Here is a 27,674-nt window from a genome sequence, read left to right as displayed (position 1 = left end):
TCCAGCGGCCACATGCCCCCTCCAAGGTGAGGCTATAATACTGATGCCTGAATCTTTGGGGGAGAAGGCAAGTCAAGTGGGCAGAGATTATCCCTATTTGACAGACAAGTTTCAGAGAGGGGAACTGACTTGACCAATGTCACACAGCTGACAAACACTTAAAACTGATGCTGGAACTGTATCTCTTGTATCTAAACCAAGGGCTCTACTCACCGTTCCAATCTGCCACCAGTGCCCAAGCATGGAGGGGACAGGGATCTGGGCTGGTAATAGGGACTTCTAACACAAGACAGGTGCAGTGATGATTCAGAGCGTCCTGAGAATCATCAAGTCTAGTAAATTATAAGTCACAATGACTATTACATCAGCTAAAATTTATGATGCTTACTATGTGCCAGGCACTGTTCTAAGGCTCAAAATGCATTAACTTTTAAGCTGGGCGTAGTTGTTCATGCCTGTAATCCCAGCATTTTGGGAGGCCAAGGCAGGTGGATCACTTAAGGTCAGGAGTTTGAGACCAGCCTGGCCAACATGGTGAAACCGACTCTACTGTGGCCGGGTACAGTGGCTCACGCCTGTAATCCTAGCAGTTTGGGAGGCCAAGGCAGGCAGATCACTTGAGCTCAGAAGTTCGAAACCAGCCTGGTCAACATGGTGAAAGACCATCTCTACTAAAAATACAAAAAAATTAGCTGGGTATGGTGGCAGGCACCTATAATTCCAGCTACTTGGGAGGCTGAGGCAGAATCACTTGAACCTGGGAGGTGAAGGTTGCAGTGAGCCCAGATCGTGCCACTGCATTCCAGCCTGGGCGACAGTGAAATTCCATCTCAAAAAAAGAGAAAAGGCTGGGTGTGGTGGCGCATGCCTGTAATCCCAGATATTCAGGTGGCCGAGGCACAAGAATCGCTTGAACCCAGGAGGTTGCAGTGAGCTGAGATTGCCCCACTGAACTCCAGCCTAGGTAACAGAGTGAGGCTGTCTCCAAAAAAAAAAGCATTACCTTTTAATCTTCACATACCCTATGGTCCCCAGTATACAGATGAGGAAACCAAAGAACTCAAGAGTTCTAGAAAACATGCTCAAAATCACATCAGTACGCTTTTCTGGTTCCCCAGGAGGACGCTTACCAAAGCTTAGACTCATGTTGGTGTGACACAGTCAAATTGTAAAAACAGAAAGACACACAGGTGGCCTTGCCTGGCAATAAATATTTTAATTTTTGTTTCATTTTTATGATGACAAATAATTTTCAAGTTTATTTCCTTGTTTAAATACAAAGCTAAACCACAAATAGGTATAATCGACATTGTGTCTCACATTTACACTCCTGTCGGATCCTCTTCCAATTTGCTGACCACTGACCAGGCTGGCGGGGATGGGAGGGAAGACTTTCTTAGGTAGCACCGTCGTGAGGCCCGAGGTGGGGTTGGGGGGAATCAAAGACTAGGACGGGCTCTCATCCCTGTCTCCATTCACATTTACCTGGGACCAAGGTGGGCAGGAGACACCAGGTCATGGCTCCTGAGCCCTGGCCCCCTGGACTGAAGGGACAGAGAGTGAGAATCAGTTCTGTGAAGGACGGGAGGCAGCCACCTACTCCTCCTGCCTTCACAGTTAAGGTGAAAACCTTAGCCCTATCTGTGATTCCTGGGGGCCGCCGGGCCCTGCATGCTCCCCTGCACACCTGGGTGCCTTTCTGAGGCTGGCAGCAGTGGCTGGGGTCGGGGTCCTGGGCTCCTAGGCTCACACCTCAGCTCACAGTTGCGTCCTTGCAGGAGGATGCCGGGTGTCTGACAAACACAAGGCCTCGACAGCAGGTCTGGAACCTTCAACCCCAGCAGGATGAGGGGAAATGGGGGTGGATGTTAGGTAAGTAATTTCTGGTCCCACTACAAAACTTTATTTTTGATTAGAGTACCATTCTCAATCTCTTCTACAAAAAGCAAAAAAAAGCAAAAGAAAAAGAAAAAAAAAAGCAGCCACTTCACTCACTTCAAGACCTATATACATGTAAGTTGTTTTCTGTGGTTTTTTTTTTTAATTTTTATTTTTTTAATTTTTATTATTTTTTTTAAAATAAATTCAGTGTTCACATTTCTATAAAGAATTCACCCAGTTTCAGGAGACCCTGCCCCCGCAGGGCAGGTAAGCAACACTCTCCCTGCCCACATCTAGTTCGATTTCGCGCCCTGATGCTTCAAGGTGCCCAGAAAAGCGGCAGCTTGTGGAAGAGGAAATCTATGCCCGGCCCAGGCTCGGGGCCCAGGGCTCAGTAAGCTTTCGAGAAAGCAGAGGGGAAGACTAGTTTACTGCAAAACCTTTTTAAAAAATATTCATACACTTCAGTGAGTGCCTGTCGAGGCGTTAGGAGAACAAGAGCTTGGAAACATCCCGTCCAGGCCACTGGGAGGCAGCGTCTTCCTCACACCCCGTCCCTGGATGTCAGGGGTGCAGGGGGAAGGTCCCGGCTCTTCCACTGGAGAAAGGAGACTCACCTGGCTTCCTAGTTCATGTTTGACTCTTTCCTCTAAAACCTGTGCTGAGTCTTTGACTGCATGCACGGGAAGCACAAACGTTCGGCTTGTATGCAAAAAAAGTACAAAAACAACTAGAATATAAAAGTTTTGGTAATATAAGGCCATCTGTTCAAGTCCACCTTGGAAACCTGTAACAGATATTTAAATACTACAGTGAAAAGGCATCTTAATATACTTTTTAAAAACATCTGAAGTAATCCGCTAAGATTAAGTAAGTGTGTAAAAAAAAAAAATTCAATTCCCTTTGAGGGCACTTTGTCCTTTGCAGAAGGGAAGGTGGGGCGGGGAGGGTGTGGGGTCAGCCGGTTAATGCTTCAGCCACGGGTGAGCTTCAATGGAAGCCTTGCTGCGGTCCCCATAGTCATACAGGAGCTCCTCCCCAGCCGCAATGTCTCGGGAGGCGATGAGGATGAGGTGAGGTACGCCGTCAATGTCGTGCAGTTTGGTTTGGCAGTTCCCACATTTGCTATGATTGATCAGTCTTCCTAGGCGATTTGTCTCTCTAGTTGCATCCACGCTGGAGGGGAGGGAGGGCCAGAGAGGATTAAATTGATAAGGAGGCTTTTTAACCCGGAGAGAGTCACACTTGTGCTCAGCTCTGGCGGGATGCTGATTTAAAGCCACGTGTTTTGGAAAGATTCAATTCATAAAGCTATTTTCTTTTTCCTTTTTAGAGGGGGTCTCGCTGTGTCACCCAGGCTGGAGAGCAGCGGCGCGATCATGGCTCACTGCAGCCTCCTCCACCTCCCAGGTTCAAGTCATCTTCCTACCTCAGCCTCCCCAGTATCTTTGACCACAGGTACATGCCACAACATCAGGCTAATTTTTAGTTGTTTTTGTAGAGACAAGGTCTCCCTACATTGCCCAGCTGGTCTCCAACTCCTGGGCTCAAGTGATCCTCTGGCCTTGGCCTCCTGAGTTTTTGAGATTACAAGCATGAGCCACCAGGTCTGTTTTTTTGAGAGGGAGTCTCGTCACTCTGCCGCCCAGGCTGGAGGGCAGTGGCGTGATCTCGGCTCACTGCAACCTCTGCCTCCCAGGTTCAAGCGTTTCTCCTGCCTCAGCCTCCCAAGTAGCTGGGACTACAGGCATGCACCACCACACCCAGCTAATTTTTGTATTTTTAGTAGAGACGAGGTTTCTTTTTTTTTTGAGACAGAGTCTCTCTCTATCGCCCAGGCTGGAGTGCAGTGGCATGATCTTGGCTCACTGCAACCTCCACCTCCCAGCTTCAAGAGATTCTCCTGTCAAGAGATTCTCCTGTCTCATCCTCCCGAGTAGCTAGGACTATAGGTGCACACCAATATGCCCAGCTAATTTTTGTATTTTTAGCAGAAACAGTTTCACCATGTTGGTCAGGCTGGTCTTGAACTCCTGACCTCAGGTAATCTGCCCGCCTTGGCCTCCCAAAGTGGTGGGACAACAGGTGTGAGGCACCACACACGGCCAGAATTTTTTTTTAATGTATTTTTTGAGACAGAGTCTCGCTCTGTCACCCAGGCTAGAGTGCAGTGGGGCGATCACGGCTCATTGTAACCTCAACCTCCTAGGCTCAAGTGATCATCGTACCTCAGCCTCCTGAGTTGCTAGGACTACAGGTGTTCACCACCAAAGCTGGCTAATTTTTAAAAATTTCTAAAATTTTTGTAGAGGCAGGATATATCCCTATGTTGCCCAAGTCTCAAACTCCTGGGTTCTATCAATCTTTCCTGCCTCAGCCTCCAAAAGTATTGGGATTACAGGCATCAGCCACTGCACCTGGCCCAATTCACAAGGCTATTTTTTTTTTTTTTCCTGAGACAGAGTCTTGCTCTGTCACCTAAGGTGGAGTGCAGTGGCGTGATCTCAGCTCATCGCAACCTCTGCCTCCCGGGTTAAGGCAATTCTCCTGCCTCAGCCTCCTGAGTCACTGGTATTAGAAGCGTGCGCCACCACGCCAGGCTAATTTTTTTGTATTTTTAGTAGAGACGGAGTTTCGCCATGTGGGTCTCAAACTCCTGACCTCATGATGCATCCACCTCAGCCACCCAAAGGGCTGGGATTACAGGCATGAGCACCCACGCCTGGCCCACAAAGCTATTTTTGAGAGCCTGCACAGGACCTGGGTGGGGGGATGGGGTGGGACCCAAAGGGCTCTTTATGGAGGCACAGGAGGAAATGGTAGAGTTTCCCAAAACAAATACATGGATTAAAAAAATCAACCCCGCCAGGTGTGGTGGCTCGCGCCTGTAATCCCAGCACTTTGGGAGGCTGAGGCAGGTGGATTACCTGAGGTCTGGATTTCGAAACCAGCCTGGCCAGCATGGTGAAATCCTGTCTGTGCTAAAAATACAAAATTAGCTGGGCGTGGTGGTGCTTGCCTGTAATCCCAGTTACTCGAGAGGCTGAGGCAGGAGAATCGCTTGAACTTGGGAAGTGGAGGTTGCAGTGAGCGAAGATCGCGCCACTGCACTCCAGCCTGGATAACAAGAGTGAAACTCCATCTCAAAAAAAAAAAAAAAAAAAAAAAAAAAAAAATCAACTCCGCTGGTCATAGCCAGGAAAAAGCAATTAGTGATTTCCAGAGCTGCTCTGGCCAAATGCCCTGAAGGAGAGCCAGGTGAGCTGCTTAACAGGTTTTCATGTGACTAGTCCACTTCTCCCCTTTGTTGGATGAGATAACATCCAGGACAGCTCCAATTCCAAAGATTAAAAATGGGAAGCTGGGGGCCAGGCACGGTGGCTCATGCCTGTGATCCCAGCACTTTGGGAGACTAAGGCGGGTGGATCACAAGGTTGAGAGATCGAGACTATTCTGGCTAACACAGTGAAACTCTATCTCTACTAAAAATACAAAAAATTAGCCGGGCATGGTGGCATGTGTGTGTAGTCCCAGCTACTCAAGAGGCTGAGGCAGGAGAATCACTTGAACTGGGGAGGCAGAGGTTGCAGTGAGCCAAGATTGTGCCACTGCACTCCAGCCTGGGCGACAGAGTGAGACTCCGTCTCGAGGGAAGCAGGGTCCAGGCGCAGTGGCTCACACCTGTAATGCCAGCACTTTGGGAGGCTGAGGCGGGCGGACCATCTGAGGTCAGACCAGCCTGGCCAACATAATGAAACCCCGTCTCTACTAAAAAAAAAATACAAAAACTAGCTGGGCGTGGTGACACATACCTGTAATCCCAGCTCTGTGGGAGGCTGAGGCAGAAGAATCCCTTGAACCCGGGAGGAGGAGGTTGCAGTGAGCCAAGATTGTGCCACTGCACTCCAGCCTGGGCGACAGATTGAGACTCAAAAAAAAAAAAAAAAAAAGAGAGAAGCAGGGGATAGCTGCATCACAGCTTTGAAAAAAGGCAATAACAGGCCAGGCACAGTGGTTCACGCCTGTAATCCTAGCACTTTGGAAGACCAAGGCAGGTGGATCGTCTGAGGTCGTTCAAGACCAGCTTGGCCAATGTGGCAAAAGTCCATCTCTACTAAAAATGCAAAAAAAAAAAAAAAATTAGCCGGGCTACTCCAGAGGCTGAGGCAGGAGAATTCCTTGAGACCAAGAGGAGGTTGCAGTGAGCTGAGATCACGCCACTGCACTCCAGGCTAGGCAACAGAGCAAGACTCTGTCTCAAAAAAAAAAGTCAACAACAACAAAACCAGAAGACTGGCCACCAAACAGAATCAGGAGTTCCTGGCCCTTTGGCCTTTCCTCATTGCCCAGAGGATAGAAAAGCCACTCAAAACAACAGTGGACTCACCAATAGGTTTTGCTCAGATACTGAAAATAGTACATGTAACAGCCCGTGGAAGGGTCCTGTGCGTACAGAGCCTCCCGTTTCTTGGCATCGGTGATCTCGATGAGGTCCCCGTGGTATTCCACCACAAAGTCACCTCGGGAGAACTGCTTGGTGGCAATCACACCCCTGCCTTTGCCATCGATGAGGTCAATCTGTCAGGAAGTGATAAGAGTGTGTGTTGGTTCATAATAGCAATGGATGCCACTGTCCACAGCAGGTCTCTGGGGAGCTGGGGGCTTACCCCAATCTTTAACAGCTGTACTGAGCTATGCTATAAAATTCACTTGCTTTACATGTACAGGTTGATGGGTTTTATGAAGTGTATACACCTGTGCAACCGTCACTACAGGCCAGCTCTAGAACATTTCCCTCACTCCACAAACGTGATTCCTTGGTGCTCATCTGCAAAGCAGTTATATCAGAGCTTGTGAGATCTGCTAGGTGGAGACTGCCCCATTTTGTAGATGAGGAAACTGAGGCTTAAAGAGGCACAGCCACGTGTCTGAGGCCACACAGCTAGGCAGTGACACAGCTCAAATCCACACACTTGGTTTCTCTGTCTAGGGGCTGTGCGCTATGCCTTCTTAGGCGAACAGCAGGCCCAGTGGTCTGGGTCTCTGCCTCGTTCCACAATTTCTCTCCTGTGTCTCCTCACTCTATTCTACATGGAGTTGGATGGGGTTGCTCTTAGGGGCCCAGGACTTAAGCTGGAATCTCCCCTAGGTGGTGGGTGGAAGTGGAAGCTTTCTGAGCCCTGAGCCCTAGTCTAGGCCCATCTGAGCCTCCCTGTAGAGAGTTCTCCTCTTGCCCAAACTCAGTATGTTTGAAATACAGTAAGAGAAAAGCACATTTCTTGGGCATTTTCATTATCTAGGAAAACAGAGTTTAAAAAATGTATTAGTTTCTCCTTTTAAAAGTTTTCCTGGGCATCAGCTACATATTGTATAATCCCATTTATATGAAGTATACAGAAGATCAATTCCACTGAGACAGAAAGCAGCTGAGTGGCTGTCAGGGGCTGGGCAGGGGACAGGCGGGGATGGTGGGCAGTGCTAAGTAATGGGTAAGGGTTTCCGTTTGGGAGGATGAAAAAATTCTGAAATTAGACAGGGATGATGGTTGTATTGCATTGTGAATGTACAAAAAGTCACTGAATTTTTTAACCACAATTTCTAAGAAAAGTTTCCCCTGGATAACATTTATATACAAAGTCCATTTATGTTTCCTTCATAAGACATTTCCTTAACAAGTTTTAGTATTTGGCTCTTTGACAACCTAAGAGAGTCTGCCTGGTCACCATGGCCATTAGAGGGTTAAAGCCACACGGTGGCCACTCTCAGCCACGGGACCAGGGAAGGTGAGCTCTTCCAGCTCCAGCTACGATGCGGCAAGCAAGCAGCCCCTTACCTTCATCCCTTCTTCCTTCCCACTCTCAATCAATTCATCTATTCTTTTCCTTTCTTCAGACTGGGTGGAGAGAAAGAAAAGCAGCATCAGTATCCTCTCCCAGGCCCGTCGTGGGTAGCTTCATGGTCTTGAGCCCTGACTGCCCCAGGCCAGGCCCACAGGGCCACAGTCGGCCTCATTTGGCATCACTGGGGATGACGGGTCCCCACTGATGGCAAAGCTCCCAAGTATCCCTCCTTTTCTCATCACCCATCTGTTGTGGAAGATCTGTCACCGAGGTTCAACTGGATCAGAAGGGAAACAGTAAGGACCCAAGAACAGAATGGGGCTTGTAGATATGTTCTGTTGCCCATGCAGCATGTTAAAAAATGTCCAACTTGCCCACACCTGAAAATCAGGCCTCTGACTTCATAGAAAATCAGGTACAGTGAGCCAGGTGTGGTGGCTCACGCCTGTAATCTCAACACTTTGGGAGGCCAAGGCAGGTAGATCGTAAGGTCAGGAGTTCGAGACCAGCCTGGCAAATATGGTAAAACCCTGTCTCTATTAAAGATATAAAAATTAGCCAGGTGTGGTGGCAGGAGCCTGTAGTCCCAGTTACTAGGGAGGCTGAGGCAAGAGAATCACTTGAACCTGGGAGGCAGAGGTTGCAGTGAGCTGAGATTGTGCCACTGCACTCCAGGCCAGGTGACAGAGCAAGACTCCGTCTCAAAAAAAAAAAAAAAGAAAAAAGAAAATCGGGTACAGCAGATCAGAGGCTGTGCCCTTTGGATGGGACACACGTGGTCCACATCCCTCTGGTCTGATGGCGCGTACTGCTATCAAAATGTTTAGGATCTCTGAGGTTCACCTGTATGGAGGCCACCACCATGGATGGGAAGAGGGCCTCCAATCCCGAGGGTCAACACAGCCCTGAACAGAGAACAGGAAGGGGGCACCCCGGGATCCACCTCTCCTCTAAGGCCACCCCTCCTGCACCTACCTCCATCCCTATCCCTGGGTTCTACTGCTCTGCCATTGCACAGATACTATGGAGCAAAAGCGAACCAAATGAAGACAGACCAGAAGCTCCAAACCAGTGTGGCTCACCCCAAACCAGCATGTCTTGCTGGCACAGACTTTCACCAAACCAGATGGCACATGTCAGGAGCCTGACACCAACTGCTGAGCTCAACCCATTCCCCCTACACAGAGGCCCAAACCAGCTTGCAGCTTTTCCAGGCACTCAGTCCACACCTGCAACGTGCCAGGCCCTGCAGTCTGTGCTGGGAACAATTGTGAATGAGTAACCTCAAGGACAGTCCCAAATCCTGCCACCTCCTCTCCATCTCCATTCCCACTGCGGCCCTGCGGCCCAGCCACGGCCCCGCCCCCTCGCTAGTCACCAGGCTTCCACTCTGACCCCAGAGAACACTCAGTTCTCCACAGGGCAGCCAGAGGGGTCTTTTAAAATGTAAATGAGGCCAGGTGCATGGCTCTCTCCTATAATCCTAACACATCAGGAGGACCAGGAGGAAGGATCGCTTAAGGACAGGAGTTAGAGACCAGCCTAAGCAACAGATCCAGACCCTGTCCCTACAAAAAATAAATAAGCTGGGTGTGGAGGCACACACCTTTGGTCCCAGCGACTCTAGAGGCTGAAGAAGGAGGATTGCTGGAGCCCAGGAGGCTGAGGCTGCAGTGAGCCATGATTGCGCCACTGCACTCCAGCCTGGGCAACAGAGTGAGACCCTGTCTTAAAAAAACAGAAAACGTGACCAGGATGGTGGCTCACGTCTGCTATCCCAGCACTTTGGGAGGCTGAGGTGGGCGGATCACTTGAGGTTAGGAGTTTGAGACCAGCCTGGCCAATGTGGAGAAACCCCGTCTCTACCAAAAACACAAAAATTAGTTGGGCATGGTGGTGCGTGCCTGTAATCCCAGCTACTCCGGAGGCTGAGGCAGGAGAATCGTTTGAACCCAGGAGGTGGAGTCTGCAGTAGGCCAAGATCGCACTACTGCACTCCAGCCTGGGAGACAGAGCAAGACTCCATCTCAAAAAGAAAGAAACAAACAAAAACCAAAAAACCTTCCCATAAACTTACTTAATAGTAACATACCTAACAAAACCTCACATATCAATATTAACCTTTCACATAAATGGACTAAATTTTCCACTTAAAACATATGGAAGATAATGGTCAAGAAGGTTAAAAAAAAAAAAAAAGATACACGTCTGTAATCCCAGCACTTTGAGAGGCCGAGCAGGCGGATCACGAAGTCAGGAGATCGAGACCATCCTGACTAACACGGTGAAACCCTGTTTCTACTAAAAATACAAAAAATTGGCCAGGCATGGTGGGGGAAACCTGGAGTCCCAGCTCTCCTCCTGTGGCCACGCCATTCTCCTGCCTCAGCCTCCCGAGTAGCTGGGACCACAGGCGCCCACCACCATGCCCAGCTAATTTTTTGTATTTTTAGTAGAAATGGGGTTTCACCGTGTTAGCCAGGATGGTCTCCATCTCCTGACCTCATGATCCGCCCACCTCAGCCTCCCAAAGTGCTGGGATTACAGGTGTGAGCCCCCATGCCTGGCCTTTTTAATTATCTTTTAAGATGGGGTCTCACGGCTGGGCTCAGTGGCTCACGCCTATAATCCCAGCACTTTGGGAGGCTGAGGTGGGTGGATCACAAGGTCAGGCGTTTGAGACCAGCCTGGCCAACATAGTGAAACATCATCTCTACTGAAAATACAAAAAATTAGCTGGGCATGGTGGTGCGCGCCTGTAATCCCAGGTACTTGGGAGACTGAGGCAGGAGAATCATTTGAACCTGGGAGGTGGAGGTTGCAGTGAGCCGAGATCGCGCCATTGCACTCCAGGCCAGGTGACAACGTGAAACTCTGTCTCAAAAACAAACCAACCAACCAACCAAAAAAGATGGGGTCTCACGATGTTGCCCAGGTTGGTGCTGAACTCCTGCTTTCAAGTAATCCTCCCTCCTCAGCCTCCCAAGTAGCTGGTGTCTTTTTTGTTGTTAATTACTCCCCATTTGAAAATAAGCCCCATGAGTCCCAGGGGCTGGTCTAGTTTACTGTGGAATCTCCTGGTCTAGAACAGTGCACACAGCAGGCCCTCAAAGCAACACCACCGCCATCACACACCCCACCGCCTTGCTGCGTGACCCATTCATTACAACCGTGCAGCGAGGGCTGAGCAGTACCGGGGCCCATGGAAACGGGAGTGATCAGAGAAAGACCGCAGTAGTGGAATGGGGGTTTTTCTGCTGGGACCGAACACGGCAGGTAGGAGATGCGCAGAGGGAAGCTGGGACCAGGCCAGATGCCCCAGCACAAAGCCAGGGAGGCTGAGTCTCCCAAAGGCCTGGAGTTTGGGGCCTGCAAACAACCAGCCCTGGGCTTCCTAAAGGGAATTCTGGCAGGAGCCCACAGATGGGCCTAGAGGCAGATGGAGTGGGAGCAATACAAGGTCGGAACTAGGGCTGGTGAGGAGCACCTGTGACAAGGAAGGAGGGGACCTTTCCGAGTGGAATCAGCAGGCTGCTTGCTTGCACATCTGGCCCTGGGGTCAAGCTGGGCATGAGGAAGCCCAGGCACTGCCAAGAGGCATGGTCCCTGCCCTGCTGCTGGCTGCCACCCCACCCGCAGCCAGGCTGGCCAGCCAAGGGGCCCCAGCAGTGAAGCACTCGGCAGGTAGGGCATCTCTCCAAGGCCCACCTTGTGTCCAAACCCAGCAGCCCTGATCCCACCCGGTTGCCCAGGACCCACGCCCTGGCGCTAGGCCCGCCCTGGCTGCTGTCTTCAGCCTCAGTGGAAGTATACAAAAGGCTCTGAACTGCAGTTTCGCCCCAGACCATCTGGCCAACAACAGGCTCTATTATGCCCCACCCTCCTGGACTCACAGCCTGGGCCCAACATGGCAGTCAGGTCAGGACTGACCCCACCCTTCAGATGAGCCCCAGCTATCCCGTTCTTGAGCTTTATCTGTGCAGTCAGAAAATACTCCACCCTAACCAGCTCCAGCCACGTCATCCCGGCCAGCTACGGCCTCCCTGCCCTGGCCAGCAACAGCTTGCATGGCTGCACTCAGCAGAGCCAACACAAACAGTCGGGGGCACAGCACGGCTCCTGGTCTAGGAACAGGGCAAGCTTTCTTGTGTTTGCAGACCGTGCTTTAGGGAAGCAAGTGCGTCCTTTCCTTCTGCTCATCTGCTGCAAGATTTAGCAGACCTGCATCCTGTCCCATTGCAGCCTTCACTCTGCCCAGCACAAACTCTTGCTTCTTATTAAAAAGGCCAACTCAGCTCCCCCCACCCTAAAGTCCACAGCAGCCCTTGATGGGCGCTCAGTAGAGGCCCTCTGTGTGGGAACGCCACAGCTCCAACCCTGGCTGGGAGGTGTCTGGGATTCTGTGGCCTGGCACCACCTCACCCTTTGCAGTGTTGTCCTTTTTTTTTTTTTTTTTTAAAAGACGGAACCTCGCTCAGCCACCCAGGCTGGAGTGCAGTGGCGTGATCTCGGCTCACTGCAACCACCGTCTTCAGGGTTCAAGTGATTCTCCTGTCTCAGCCTCCCAAGTAGCTGGGATTACAGGCACCCACCATCACGCCAGGCTAATTTTTGTATTTTAGTAGAGACAGGGTTTCACCATGTTGGCCAGGCTGGTCTCGAACTCCTGACTTCAGGTGATCCGCCCACCTGGGCCTCCCAAAGTGCTAGGATTACAGGCATGAGCCACCACGCCTGGCCCAGTGCTGTCTTTAAGAGAGACTTAGCAGGCCAGGCGTCGTGGCTCACGTTTGTGATCCCAGCACTTTGGGAGGCTCAGGTGGGCAGATCACCCTACGTCGGGAGTTCGAGACCAGCCTGACCAACATGGACAAATCCGGTCTCTACTAAAAGAAAAAAAATACAAAATTAGCCAGGTGTGGCGGCAAACACCTATAGTCCCAGCTACTCAGGAGGCTGAGACAGGAGAATCGCTTGAACCCAACAGGTGGAGCTTGTGGTGAGTCGAGATCATGCCACTGCACTCCAGCCTGGGCAACAAGAGCAAAACACCATCTCAAAAAAAAAAAAGTGACCTAGCACAGTCTCCCACTGCCGCAAATGTTTTAAACAGCTCATTCTCGGCTGAAAGACATTGCCTTTTTCAGGCAATAAAACCAAAGCTGCTCTCTGTGGGGAAGAAAATTGACTTTTTTTTTTTTTTTTAATGAAGCTTCATCAATTAAAAGAAAAAGAGAAAGAATACTAGACCACTGTGTATCTGAACATTTAACATCAAGAACACTGAAGGAGTCTGCATGAGGGTTGAAATGCTGAAACTGCCAAAGCTGGGGTCCCCACCTCTGTGTAGGATGCAATCTTGAGTGCCTCTCCCAACCTGGTGGTCACTGTGGGGGTGAAGGAGAGCGGAGGGGCAGCCCCAGGTGTCCCTGAGGGGGAAGAGCAGAGGGACCTGCCACGCCCTGGGTTTCCTTCACAGAAAAGCAATAACCACACCTCACTGCAGCAAATATTGACTGCCTGCTGCATAGCTCAGCCCTCTGCAAAAAGGCAGCAGAGGCCCGCACAGGCCAGCCGGCCTGCCAGCCGGTGCTGCTCACTGGTCTGCAGGCTCCTAGCATGGCAGTAGCATGGGAAAGACCAGACAGGAGTGACAACGCTGAGGAAGCAGTGGTGGCGATAGTAACAGTTAGCTGGCACTTACTGAGTGTCAAGCATGGTTCTGAAGGTTCCTCTTGCACCCGCACATTTACTGAATGCTCACCACAGTCCTAGCAGGTACTACGTTATTGTACCATTTTACAGACTGGAGAGCCAAGGCATGGACAGGGTAAGTGACTGGCCCGAGGCTACGCAACCAGCAAGTGGCTCCAAGCCACTGCTCTTTACCATCCTGGGCCACAACATGGAAACTTCCAGCAAACAGATAAGAAAAGCCTCTGAAAGAACAGGCAGGCTTTCCCACAGTCCCAGGCTCCCAATGGCTCTGCCAACAAGTCCTGGAAAATCCACCTTCACAGTTGCGCCAGGCTTTCCCTGCCACATGCCACAAGTCACAAGGTTCCTTCACACAAGTATCTTAACCAAGCCCTGCAGTGACCCTATCAGAAAGGCAGGACAAGCTTTGTGAGGATCCCCGATAGATCCAGGAGAAAACCAAGTCCAGAGGGCCAAGAGACTTGCCTCAAGCTGATGAAAACAAAGCTCAGGACACACACACACACATGCCAAGCACTGCCCAGTGGGCCACCCTGCCCCTCCACGAACTGGAATTTAAAGCACGCAACTACCTGCAGCTCGGCTTTGCTCTTCCTGGAGCTCCTTCGGACAGGGTAGAAATCCGTAAGTTTGCGGTTCTGTTGCGTTTTTCCTTGAGCTCTGGGTAAGGGGAAGAGGAGAAAATAAATATCAGGACTGAAAACCTAGAGGCACACAGCTCCTTAGGAGAAGGCACACACCAAGGAGGCACACAGCTCCTTGGAGATGATGTCACTTAAACACCTTTGTCCACTGGAGCCTGTGGGTCACTCAGTTCACCTGCCCATGAGGGCCTCAGAGGAGTTTCAAAGACAGGCTGCTGGCTGGGCGCAGTGGCTCACGCCTGTAAGCCCAATGCTCTGGGAGGCTGAGGCGGGAGGATCACTTGAGCCCAGGAGTTCGAGACCAACCCAGGCAACACAGCAAAACCCCGTCTCTGAAAAAAGGAAAGAAATTAGCCAGGCATAGTGGTGCACACCTATGGTCCCAATTGCTCGGGAGGCTGAAGTAGGAGGATCACTTAGTCCCAAGAGATTGAGGCTGCAGTGAGTTACTGCACTCCAGCCTAGATGATAGAATGAGACCACATCTCAAAAAACACAAGTCAGGTATGGTGGCTCACACCTGTAATCCCAGCACTTTGGGAGGCTGAGGCAGGCAAATCACGAGGTCAGGAGTTTGAGACCAGCCTGACCAACATGGTGAAACCCCGTCTCCAATAAAAATACAAAAATAAGCAGGGCGTGGTGGCACGCACCTGTAATCCCAGCTACTCAGGAGGCTGAGGCAGGAGAATTGCTTGAACACAGGAGGTGGAGTCTGCAGTGAGCCGAGATTGCACTACTGCACTCCAACCTGGGCGACAGAGACTCTGTCTCAAAAAAAAAAAAACAAAACAACAACAAAAAAACACCAACCACCAAAAAAACAAACAAAAAAATAAATTTAAAAAAGAAGGGCTGGCCGGGCGCGGTGGCTCAAGCCTGTAATCCCAGGACTCTGGGAGGCCGAGGCGGGCGGATCACGAGGTCAGGAGATCGAGACCATCCTGGCTAACACGGTGAAACCCCGTCTCTACTAAAAAAAATACAAAAAACTAGCCGGGCGAGGTGGCAGGCGCCTGTAGTCCCAGCTATTCAGGAGGCTGAGGCAGGAGAATGGCGTAAACCCGGGAGGCGGAGCTTGCAGTGAGCTGAGATCCGGCCACTGCACTCCAGCCCGGACGACAGAGCGAGACTCCGTCTCAAAAAAAATAAATAAATAAAAAATAAAAAAATAAAAAAAAATAAAAAAGAAGGGCTGCTTATGCTGGGGTGGGTGAGGAGGGGAGGAAGGAGAGGCTCTTGAACTCTGAACCCATGCCAGATCCAGAAACTGACAAACAGTGGCATCCCTGCTGATAACTCGGGGCATCTGAGTCTTTGACGTAAGAGAGGCTGAGAGGTGGCCACTGTACCCCCACGGGCACCTGAGCAGGCTTCCCTGGGGTCAGAGGAACCAAACTGCTCCACGTTAGGAAGAGGACTGAAGGGGACACTTACTTTTTTCGGGGCGCCTGTTTGCCCTTGATGGGCTTTTTCAGGGCTTGCTTGGTGATGGCTGCATTGGTGGAATCACAAGATGAGGGTGGAGTTTTTGGAGGTTCTGCTGCTTCAGATTTTTGGTTTGGAAAAGGTGCCAGGGGACCTCTCCTGGCGTCTTTGATCTTCTGTTCCTCGGACTTCATGGCGCTCCGTACTGCATTCCCAGCATTTCTTTTCTCTGCAGGCGGAGGTGGAGGAAAGACAGGGGTTTACTCTGTACTCTGTCTCTCAATTTCTAGACCACCAGCTGCATTCTAAGACAGGCTTTGAGAAGAGAGGATCCTGGGTTTGTCAGGCAGGAGTGCCCTTGGCCTGCTAAGCCCCGTGTCCGCTATGGGCTATGATGGGAGGAGTGCCTAGCTCCAGCTCGATTTTTTGACCAAGACACTGGACAGAGGTTTTAGACTTCTGTGTCTTGACGTGGGAGATAGAGAGCCTGTGAGGCAGAGGCACCAGAGACAGAGATGCTGGCAAGGGCGCTCGATCAATAACTTTCAGGAATCAGGCTGCAGACTCAGATCAAAAGCTCCATTCCTGAAGGCTGGGACGGCATTAAGGGACAGGAGTAAGGTGATAAAGCAGAAACTTCCCCAAGAGCTGCCCGGCACCCTTCATTTCAGACTCTAAAGAAAAAGAAGGCCCCCTTCTAGTGGGGTTGAAGCCCCAGGTTCACAGCAGTTCTCAGCATGGTGCCCCAGCAGACTGGCCTGGGTATCAGGAGACACACGGCAATGATCTGTCACTTAAAACACTTGTGGAGTGCCAGTGTTGGAAAACTGCTTACATTTTTAAAACATGTTTTCCTTTTAAAAAACTAAGTAAATAGGCTCGACACGGTGGCTCATGCCTGTAATCCCAGCACTTTGGGAGGCCAAGGTGGGTGGATCACCTGAGGTCGGGAGTTCGAGACCAGCCTGGCCAACATGGTAAAACCCCATCTCCACTAAAAATATAAAAATTAGCCAGGCGTACTGGCAGGGACTTGTAATCCCAGCTACTCAGGAGGCTGAGGCAGGAGAACTGCTTGAACCTAGGAGGCGGATGTTGCAGTGAGCCAAGCGTATTGCACTCCAGCCTGGGCGACAGAGTGAGAGTCTGTCTCAAAAAAAAAAAAAAGAAAAAGAAAAAAAAATTAAGTAAATAGTGCACTGCTCACAGATGTAAAATGGTGCAGCCGCTTTAGAAACAGTTTGGCATCTTCCCAAAAAGTTAAACATAGAGTTACCATATGACCCAGCAATTTCACTCCTAGGCATCTATTCCAGAGAATTAAAAACATATGTCCCCAAAAAAATCTATGCAGGAATATAACAGCTTATTTGGAATAGCCAAAAAGTGAAAACAACCCAAATGTCCATCAACAGATGAATAAACAAAATGTGGCCTATCCATACAAAGGAATATTATCCAGCCATAAAAAGGAATGAAGGGCTGGGCAGGGTGGCTCCCCGGAGGTCAGGAGTTCGAGACCAGCCTGGCCAACATGGTAAGACCCCCATCTCTACTAAAAATATAAAAATATGAGCCAGGCGTGGTGGTGCGCACCTATAATCCCAGCTACTTGGGAGGCTGAGGCAGGAGAATCACTTGAATCTGGGAGGCGGAGGTTGCAGTGAGCCAAGACTGCACCACTACCCTCTAGCCTGGGCGACAGAGAGAGACTCCTTCTCAAACATAAAAAAAAGGATTGAAGCACTGATACTTATTACACCATGGATAGACCTTGAAAATATGATGCTCAGTGAAAGAAGCCAGACACAAAAGCCACGTATTTTGTGATTCCATCCATATGAAATGTCCAGAACAGGCAAATCCATAGAGACAGAAAGTACTTTAATGGTTGCCTTGGACTAGAAGGATAGGGGAATCGAAGGTGACGCCTAATGGGTACCTTTCTGGGGTGATGGAAACGTTCTGGAAGTAGACCGTGGTAATGGTTCCACAACTCTGTGAATATACTAAAAACCACTGACTCATATGCTTTAAAACGAACATTATGATATATTAACTATATCTAGATTAACAAAACAGAAAAATAAATAAATACACTAGGCCAGGTGCAGTGACTCCGGCCTGTAATCCCAGCACTTTGGGAGGCCAACACGGGTAGGCCACCTGAGGTCAGGAGTTCAAGACCAGCCTGGCCGACATGGTGAAACCCCATCTCTACTAAAAATAGAAAAAATTAGCCGAGCTGGGCGCGGTGGCTCAAGCCTGTAATCCCAGCACTTTGGGAGGCCGAGACGGGCGGATCACGAGGTCAGGAGATCAAGACCATCCTGGCTAACCCGGTGAAACCCCATCTCTACTAAAAAATACAAAAAACTGGCTGGGCGCGGTGGCTCAAGCCTGTAATCCCAGCACTTTGGGAGGCCGAGACGGGCGGATCACGAGGTCAGGAGATCGAGACCATCCTGGGTAACACAGTGAAACCCCGTCTCTACTAAAAATACAAAAACTTAGCCGGGCGAGGTGGCAGGCGCCTGTAGTCCCAGCTACTTGGGAGGCTGAGGCAGGAGAATGGCGTGAACCCGGGAGGCGGAGCTTGCAGTGAGCTGAGATCCGGCCACTGCACTCCAGCCTGGGTGACAGAGCGAGACTCCGTCTCAAAAAAAACAAAACAAAACAAAAAAAAAAACCATCCAGATCTTTCTTCCTCCTCTACATGCCTTCCTGGGTAAAATCAGAGAGAATTAAAGCCAGGACATCAGGCCCAGGAGTGTGTGGTGCCCGTGAACATCATATGTCACTCAGTCTGTATCACAGCAGAATCATGGACAAGAAGAGCCTGGACCTTGGGGTCTCCAGAGTCCAGCTTACCTAAATTCTTTATATTTTTAAATTAGAGATGGGGTTTCTCTCTGTTGCCCAGGCTGGAGTGCAGTGGCATGATCATAGCTCACTGCAGCTTTAAACTCCTGGGCTCTAGGAATTCTTGTGCCTTAGCCTCCCAAGCAGCTGGGACTACAGATGCATGCCACCATGCCAGGCAAATTTTTTTTTTTTTTTTTTTTTTGAGACGGAGTCTCGCTCTGTCGCCCAGGCTGGAGTGCAGTGGCGCGATCTCAGCTCACTGCAAGCTCCGCCTCCCGGGTTCACGCCATTCTCCTGCCTCAGCCTCCCGAGTAGCTGGGACTACAGGCGCCCACAACCGCGCCCGGCTAATTTTTTGTATTTTTAGTAGAGACGGGGTTTCACTGTGGTCTCGATCTCCTGACCTTGTGATCCGCCCGCCTCGGCCTCCCAAAGTGCTGGGATTACAGGCGTGAGCCACCGCGCCCGGCCGGCAAATTTTTTTAATTTTCATTTTTGTAGAGACGAGGCCTCACTATGTTGCCCAGGCTGGTCTCAAACTCCTGGGCTCAAGTGATCCTCCTGCCTTGGCCTACCAAAGTGCTGGAATTACAAGCCTGAGCCACCATGCCCAGACTCTGACCCAATATTCTAATCATGGCCATTTAGTAAAACTATGAGCCAAATACACTAGCTTGTATACCAGGCCACCATTTGGTACAAGGTATAGACTGCCATATATATATATATATATATATATATATATATTTTTTTTTTTTTTTTTTTGAGACGGAGTCTTGCTCCATTGCCCAGGCTGGAGTGCAGTGGCACGATCTCGGCTCACTGCAAGCTCTGCCTCCCGGGTTCACGCCATTCTCCTGTCTCAGCCTCCCGAGTAGCTGGGACTACAGGTGCCTGCCACCACGCCCGGCTAATTTTTTGTATTTTTAGTAGAGACGGGGTTTCACCGTGTTAGCCAAGATGGTCTCGATCTCCTGACCTCGTGATCTGCCCGCCTCGGCCTCCCAAAGTGCTGGGATTACAGGCGTGAGCCACCGCGCCCAGCCAAGACTGCCCTATTTTAAAGGACTAGAGTCTGGGCAAGTACCATTTATAGATAGTGCCTCTCCCCAATCCTATGGGCAAGAATTCTAAGTGCCGCAGGTCCAGGGATGAGCTGGCAGTCCGGGGGTGAAGAGCTGGCACACGGAGCCCATCACAAAGCCCTTTGGCATCCATGCTGCAACCACCCTTGAAAACAGTCCTGTGTGAGGTCAGACTCCTCTCTCCCCATTTACAGATGAGAGAACGGAGGCTCAGAAGAGAGCAGCAACCTATCTAAGCCTCCTTCTTTCGGGTGGCAAACTTAAGATTGGAACCCAAGTCATTTGAAGATCAAATAAAACAATATTGCCCTGTGTACCAGGGAAATCAAGCCCAGGGTGAGCTCCTGTCCCCAGTTCAGGGCTTGCCCAGCCCTGGTTCTCAGATCCGGCCCCAGAGGTCACGCCAAATCATCATTTATGACACTTTCTGTTAGCGAACACAAGGCTTCCTTGTATGCAGCTGCTGGCAGCCAGAGGCTTTGCTTCTTTCAGACAAGTTTTAATTAGAAGAGAGCATGGTGAATTGGGGAAAGCTGACACTCCCCACTGCAGCTTTGAAAGGGAATATTTGGATTAGAGCAAGATGTCTAAGAGGTTTCAGTTTGTTTTGCAAGGCCAGACAGTCTTCATTAACCCTGTATTTTCTTGTTCAACATTTTAACTCCAAATCTCATTGCATAAAATACTGCTTCAGAGACTAACACGGAACGCTTGAGTGGCAAGAAACTTTAGAAATGGGGTCAAGACAGCTAGGCGCGGTGGCTCATGCCTGTAATCCCAGCATTTTGGGAGGCCAAGGCGGGTGGATCAACTGAGGTCAGGAATTCAAGACCAGTCTGGCCAACATGGTGAAATCCCGTCTCTACCAAAAATACAAAAATTAGGTGGGCATGGTGGTGGCCGCTTGTAATCCCAGCTACTCAGGAGGCTGAGGCAGGAGAATCGCCTGAGTCCAGGAGGTGGAGGTTGCAGTGAGCTGAGATCGTGCCACTGCACTCCAGCCTGGGGGACAAGAGCAGAAATCCATCTCAAAAAAAGAAAAAGAAATGGGGTCAAGGCTAACTCATAAAAGGGAAGGAAGTCAGTTCCCTGCATGAACACATCAGTTAGGTCTGCAATCGCCTGGTCTATACAACCTGAATTCATGACTTCTGCACTTTCAGCGCTTGTGAGCCTCTCTAATTGTGGGTCAGGTATGTTATTTTTGCAACTAGGCAAGACAGTCAAGCTTGAAGGACATGCTAACTCTTGTGAAAGCAGGGAGAACCTGTCAGACCAACAGGGCACACACCCTGGGACAAGCCACTCTTTTAGCAGCAAGACAGAACATGGCTCAAACCTCCCAAACCTGAGACTGAAACGGCTGGATAAATATATATGTGCATTCTTGCAGAAGAGAGAGGCTTCCGCAACCCGACCAGCTGGGATCAGAACGAGGCCATTTCAAAAGCTTACCTTCTCGTTTCCTGTAGATTCCAGCTAATGGTTTCCCCTGGCATTTGACTTCGTGATGTGTAACTGAGTTCTCTTCCTGAAGGGGGAAACGCATTCCAGAGCATTTGTTCGGGCTCATGTAGGAATAGATCTTTGACTGCCCGGTAAACACATTCTCCTAAAAAGACAAAAGCATATTCTGAAAGAGGCTTGAAGAAGAAGATCCTAGAGCATTCACGAGGAGGAGGAATACAAAAGATGAAAATCAGACAACACCGTTTTTCAAAAACTGGGCTATCAGGGGATGCCAGCCCCTGTTGTCTCAGGAGAGCACTGGCAGGTTTAGAATCCCAGGTCCAGTGAAACGTTTCCTGAACGCGCTGGTCTCTAATTCGCTAAGGGGACAGCTGGCCAGCAGGAGAGCCGGCTGCAACCAAGGTCTATATAGGAAGAAGACAGCCTACCCGCAACAGGGAGGTCAAAAGGACCCGGGCATGTGAAGAGCTAGGCTATCTTTAGGAGTTCATTCCCCTGGCAGGAGCCGCAGGGACTCAGCACAGAAACAGGCCCCGGGGAACCTGATTAACCACTTGGTGCTGAGGGCGGCTGGAGGGCCTGTCAGTACAGCCAGAGCCCCATGCGTGCCCGAGCCTGACCCCTCTCAAATCACTGCAGCCCCGCAGCCTCCCAGGGCTGCGACGGAAGGACTTCTCTCAGCGTGACTGGGGAAGCTGGGAAGAGCAGGAGCCACAACCAGCGCATTCAGGGCGGCCACTCTGTCGCAAGCCGCACCTGGGCGTGAGAGAGAGGACGGGGCGGTGGGGCGGTTCAGGTCACTGCGGGCGTCTCTGGGCGTGGGGCCGGCCCCTCCTCTGAGTAAGCAGAGGGAGGAGGGCGTCCCCAGAAGCAAAGCGGGGCCCTGGCCGCCTCGGGGACCATTCAACACCAAGGCGGCGAGACCCGTGACCTCTCCGAGGGGCCCGGGCAGGCCGCGCACAGCCTGGAACGGCGGCCACCTCCGGGGAAGTAGGCTCTCGGGCTGCGGAGACGCCATGAAGGCGCAGTCAAACTTTTCCGAGGTCAAACACCGCCAGGCTCATGGCGGAGCCGTGTGGGCGCCACTCCCAGCCAGGCGGCAGCAAAGGAAGCGGCCCGGCCGGGCGCTCCGGGGCAGCGCGGGCAGGGACCCGGGATCGCCCATGTGCTCGCGGCCCCGGCCCGGCCGGCGCGCCGCAGGGGTGCGGGGAGGGTGCCTGCTTACCCCGTCGGTGCGGGGCCTCCCCGGGCCCCTCCGCTCCACCATCTCCGGGCCCGGGGCCGTCGCTGCCACCGCCGCCGCCGCCGCCGCCGCCTCCACCGCGCGGGGCTTGGACATCTTCCTGCCTGGAGAGGGGGACCCGGGGGAAGCGGGGGAGGGGGCGCTCAGGGCGCGGCGGGGCGGGGAGCGGGGCCGCCCGGGCCGGGCGCCGCGACGGCGCCTCCCGCCGCAGCCATATTTCGAGGCCCCGGCGCTGGTGAGCCGCCGGCGCCGCCGGGAGGGCCGGGCCGGAGCCCGCGTCGCCCTCCCGCCGCCCGGCCCGGCCGGGCCCCGCGCGCCGCCCGCCCCCCGCGCGGCCGGGCCCGACACACCCACCTGCAGCCCGGCCAGGCCCATGGCGGCGCGCCCCGCGCCCTCGCCGCCGCCGTCGCGGCCCGGCCACCACCGCTGCCGCTGCCGCTGCTGCTGCTGCTGCCGCCGCCACCAGCGCCGCCGCGGCGCCCCGGGGAAGGGCCGGCGGCGCCCCACGGCGCCCCCTTCCCCCATGGCCGGTGAGGCAGGGCCCGGCACCCGCGCACCGCGGCAGCCCCGAGCGGCCCGGGGCGAGGCACGCAGGGAAGGAGGCGCAGGCGGCGCGTCCTCCGCAGCCCGCCCGCCTGCTCGCAGCCGCCCACCGTCCGGCGCCCGGCCCTGGGAGGGGGCTGGCAGGGGCGGCGCCGCCAGGCCGCTCCGGAGGGCGGGCGGGCGGGCGGGCTCGGCGAATCCCGGCTCGGGCGCGCCCCCTCGCGCGCAGCCTCAGCCACTCGCGGAGGAAGGGGTGGGAAACACTGTCATCACAGCCCAGGCTCCCGCCCGCCCGCCCGCCAGCCCGCCCGGCTCCTTTTTCCGCTGGCTCCGCGGATATTTTGGGAGCCCCGTCTGTGCCAGGCGAAATCAGCAGCGGTGAACGCGCCAGGCCAGGCCCTCGGGTGTGCCCGGCGCTGTGCCCACCGAGAGTTTCACAGGCATTGAATCCTCCCCGCACGCCCACGGGGGCAGGTCCTGTCGGCATCCCAGCTTACAATGGTGACACCGTGACTCAAGGGAAGTGCTGGGGTTTGTCCCAGGCCACAAAACTAGGAAGTGATGGGGCCAGGTGTCAAACCCAGAAGGGCTGTACTTGACCGGTAGGAAGCCCTGGGGAGACATAGCCAGGGGTTATAATGATCGGTTTCCTGGGCGAGTCTTTTGCCGCTATCTCATTGAAACCTCACAGCAGCCCTGCAAAGGTAGACACCATTATTATCTCATTTCAACAGATGGAGAAAGTGAGGAGCTTGGCCAAGTTCTCAGAACTAGATGGGTTTCCAGCCCCGGCCAGCTGACCCCAAGGCCTGCCCTCCCAGCCACTACCCTTCCTGGTTACAGAGGAGGAAATGGAAGTTGGGAGGAGCAAATGGTCTTACAGAAGGGTTTAACAAGTCACCTTGTTCTCCTATCCCGCCGTGAGAAAATGCCCCATAGGCAGATGAGGTTCCTGTCACTCTGGTGGCTGTTTCAGCATAGCTCACTGCCCTGCACCATTATGCTGTGGCCATTAAGGATTGAGGGCCCATAGCCAGATTCACTGCATTTGTGCAAAGTCATAGATGCAAACAAGACACTTCAAGGCATCCAGCTTCTGCAGCCTGGGCCATGGCCTGGGAGTCAGGGGCTGGACTTATTTCCCTGCATCTGCCCAGAGGTGTTTTGTGACCATTGCCAAGTCACTTCCCCAGTCTGGGCCTCAGTGTCCTCATGGGTAAAAACCAAGAACCTTGAATTCCATAATCCACCGGAGCACCTTCCAACATCCACAGATATACAAATAGCTGTTTGTAGCCATCCCCCCACCTGGCCTCCCTCGCCTCCCATTAGAACAGACAAGACTGAGTAGGATTAGGTGGTGACAGGTCACTGCTCAGACAATTTGGAATTCCTCCCAAATCAGCTCATGCTTTAGCATCCTTCAAGGCAGGGTCCCCCAGCCCAACCACTAACTCCAGTGGGCTAGGTACTCTGCCCATGCCCTCTGCAGAGCCTACTACAGTTGAATATCCAAAAGATTACCCAGAGGGTGAAAGAGAATTCGAAAGTGACACTCTCATAACCAGGTTGAGCCATTTGAAAGTGTTTTCCACTTCTGCAAGGCAGAGAAGTTTTGCAGCTTAATTACCATGAGAATAATGGTTTTGGAGCAGGAAGCACCCACATAGATCATCTTGTCCATTTCATATACTAGTATACCGAGCCGCACCCCACACCCCACTCATGGTCGTAGCTTTCTCTGCATTTGAGCCCCCAATTGCAGGGGACAAATTACAAGCCTAGCACCTATTCCTCTCAATTCTGCAGCTCCAGTACCTAGAAGATGTAAACACAAATCATTCAATGTAAGTTTCAAAACAGTCCTTTCTCTGCAAGTTTATACATATATAACAAATATACTGGCTGGGCGTGGTGGCTCACACCTGTAATCCCAGCACTTTGGGAGGCCAAGGTGGGCAAATCACCTGAGGTCGGGAGTTTGAGACCAGCCTGGCCAACATGGCGAAACCCCATTTCTACTAAAAATACAAAAATTAGCTTGGCATGGTTTTGCATGCCTGTAATCCCAGCTACTTGGGAGGCTCAGGCAGGAGAATCACTTGAACCCGGGAGGCAGAGGTTGCAGTGAGCCAAGATCATGCCACTGCACTCTATCCTGGGTGACAGAGTGAGATTCTGTCTCCCAAAAAAAAAAAAGTCTATTTTTGGAGACCCCCCCCAACCAGGTGCTAAGGGATAATGAACTGGAGATGGCAAAATGAGGAGGTCTACCAACTAAGAGACCATTCAACAATGGCAGTAGAAATAGCAAAAGGTAGGTGGACTGACCCCTGAGACTAATATATTGGAATTGTAAATATTTGCATGATTATAAAACTTCAAAATGAGTGAGGCATTGCCTGGCATCTGAACAGTTTGTTTTTGTGGCCCAGCAGGGCTCTCAAAGTGAATTGCAAGTTCAAAGCCCAATTTTCTAGAAGAAAAAGACTGTTCATTTGAAGTGCTATAAATGATTTGGTATTTACAATCTAAATATTGGCCAGGCATGGTGGCTTATGCCTGTAATCCCAGCACTTTGGGAGGCCAAGGCTGGCGTATAACCTGAGGTCGGGAATTCAAGACCAGCCTGGCCAACATGGCGAAACCCCGTCTCTACTAAAAATACAAAAATTAGCTGGGTGTGGTGACAGGTGCCTATAATCCCAGCTACTTGGGATGCTGAGGCACAAGAATCACTTGAACACAGGAGAGGGAGGGTGCAGTGAGCTGAAATCACTCCACTGCACTCCAGCCTGGGCAACATAGAGTGAGCCTCTGTCTCAAGAAAAAAAATAATAATCTAGATCTAAATATCCAATTTAATAGCTTGCAAGGGCAATAAAGCCTAAGAAACAGGCAACTAATTTTGGGGTCAAGTGAGACAGTGAGAATCAATAACTAATAATTACATAGGTGATTTGTAAGCTGACCACGGGAGGAGCTGACAAACATTATCTTCGCTTTGGGTAAGTAAGGGAGGTTGTGTGGCACAAGCAAAGACCCAGCCAAGCTAGAGTCTGGACAGCAAGTTTGGACTTCAGGCTTCCTCCTCTAAAAAATGAGAATAACAATTTGTAAAGATGAATTGAGTTAATAAAGTGCCTGGCCCTCAGTGATAATTATTATTATTATTATTTGTTGTTGTTGTTTGTTTTTTTGAGATGGAGTCTCTCTCTGTTGCCCAGGCTGGAGTACAGTGACGTGATCTCGGCTCACTGCAAGCTCTGCCTCCCCGGTTCAAGCAATTCTCCCTGCCTCAGCCTCCCAAGTAGCTGGGATTACAGATATGCGCTGCCATGCCCGGCTAATTTTGTATTTTTAGTAGAGACGGGGTTTCTCCATGTTGGTCAGGCTGGTCTCGAACTCCCGACCTCAGGTGATCCGACTGCCTCCGCCTCCCAAAGTGTTTGGATTACAGGTGTGAGCCACCGTGCCCGGCCATAATTATTATTTAGCCATATTTTAAGTATTTCAATGATAGATGGTTAGTTTTCTTCATAGATTCATTAATGCATTACTTTTAAAACAAGTAGTTAAATGATTGTACTGTAATAAGAAAAATGAACCCAGGAAGCATAGTTTTATTAAAATTTGTCAGATAAATTAGTCAGATAATGTTAAATATACTTTTAGATGCTTAACACTTTTCTAAGGAAAAATATTAGTCTTAATTTTCTCCATGAGTTGGGTGATGAAGCTCTAAAACCTGAAGTTTACTATGCCTCATTTTTTCATCAGGCTCTGGGGAAGTCTTAATCCAAAAGACCCTCTAGGGATGCTGGGAGAATAAATGATGCAACTGATTTCAGGGCCTGAAAACAAAGGGACCCAATATATATTTGTTGAATGAATCATTATTTTATTCATTGTTATTGCTATAGGGAGCATACTGCACTAAAGCAAATTCCTACTAACACTTGATGCCTTGGAATTTTTAGAAAAATATAATACCCCAACTGATTTTTTTAAAAAACTAATTCTACTCAACTTTCACGCTCAAGTTTTTGGCCCTTTAGCGTGAAGGAGACGCAGTGGCTGGAAATGACCAAGCGGTTGGAGAGCTCTTTGCCGCATACCTGGGAGGCACTGGCCTGACAGCCAACTAAGTATGCAAAGGATTTCAGGCAGGACATCGCCTCCCAGGGCTGTACAAGCCCACCCAAGCCATCTACCGAGGGGCGAAGTCCTGACCAGATGCGGGGCGAACGACCGCGCCAGCGAGGTGCCATGAACCCGTTTCACCCCAAAGTGGGCCAGCAGGGCCCGGCCCTCGCTCCGGCGGCGCAGAGCTGACTCAGGACGTGGGGAAGGAGGAAAGGCGCCTGCCGCGGTGTCCACCCTGACGCACACCCCAACATGCAGGTTATCGATCTGCGCCTTCGCCTCGGGATCACCTCCTTTCCCAAAAAGAGAGAGCCCCAAAGTGGGCGAAGCCTCACTCCCACCCCCGCCCCACTTCTATCAATAACACCTATTCCCTGGAGGTGCCCTGCGCTTTAGTTTCCAAAGAGCTGTGACATATGGATCTGCTGCCCTGGAGAGGCAGGCCCGCAGGTGCTCACTTCATAGAGGGGAAACAGAAGCACGGCAGTGGGAGGGGTTTCTGGGGGCATCTGGAGCCTCAGGGGGACCGGCGGGTTCCGAAGCAGCACCCCTACACCCCCCACGCGGGTCCCCAAGCTCGCCCCGAACCACCCGAGGAGGACGCCTCCCCGCAGACGCTGCCGCCACCCCGGCCACCCCTCCAGCACGACCCCCGACCCAGCCGCCCCGGCGCTGGCCACTTGGGCAAATACCTCTAGCCATGACCCCACTCTGTCACCGCCTGGGATCTCCCGGGAAACCCAGCTTTCGAAAAAAAGTTGCAACAACTGCAGCCAACTGCTCCGCAGGGCTCCAGCTGTTCGCCCCGATT

At 51.6% G+C, this 27,674-nt stretch overlaps 1 protein-coding gene across 5 annotated transcripts; it reads right to left on the bottom strand.

Moving 5' to 3' along the window:
* Positions 1-1,196: 1,196 nt before the first annotated feature.
* Positions 1,197-27,674, bottom strand: KMT5A (lysine methyltransferase 5A). 5 transcript variants are annotated; one of them, XM_045366188.3, is made up of 8 exons: positions 27,556-27,674; positions 22,157-22,278; positions 20,917-21,073; positions 15,521-15,740; positions 14,012-14,099; positions 7,715-7,774; positions 6,269-6,459; positions 1,197-3,057 (listed from the first exon to the last, which is right to left on the bottom strand). In XM_045366188.3, exons 1-8 carry the CDS (start codon positions 27,563-27,565, stop codon positions 2,847-2,849), a joined length of 1,059 nt encoding a protein of 352 aa, XP_045222123.1. In that variant the 5' UTR covers positions 27,566-27,674; the 3' UTR covers positions 1,197-2,846. The 5 variants fall into 5 exon arrangements, with proteins under 5 accessions (XP_045222123.1, XP_045222121.1, XP_045222124.1 ...); XM_045366186.2 differs by lacking the exon at positions 27,556-27,674 and adding an exon at positions 22,529-22,845; XM_045366189.3 differs by lacking the exon at positions 22,157-22,278.

This window comes from Macaca fascicularis, chromosome 11 (genome assembly GCF_037993035.2).
Source record: "Macaca fascicularis isolate 582-1 chromosome 11, T2T-MFA8v1.1".
NCBI classification, from domain to species: domain Eukaryota; kingdom Metazoa; phylum Chordata; class Mammalia; order Primates; family Cercopithecidae; genus Macaca; species Macaca fascicularis.
This window is presented reverse-complemented; position numbering and strand designations above follow the sequence as displayed.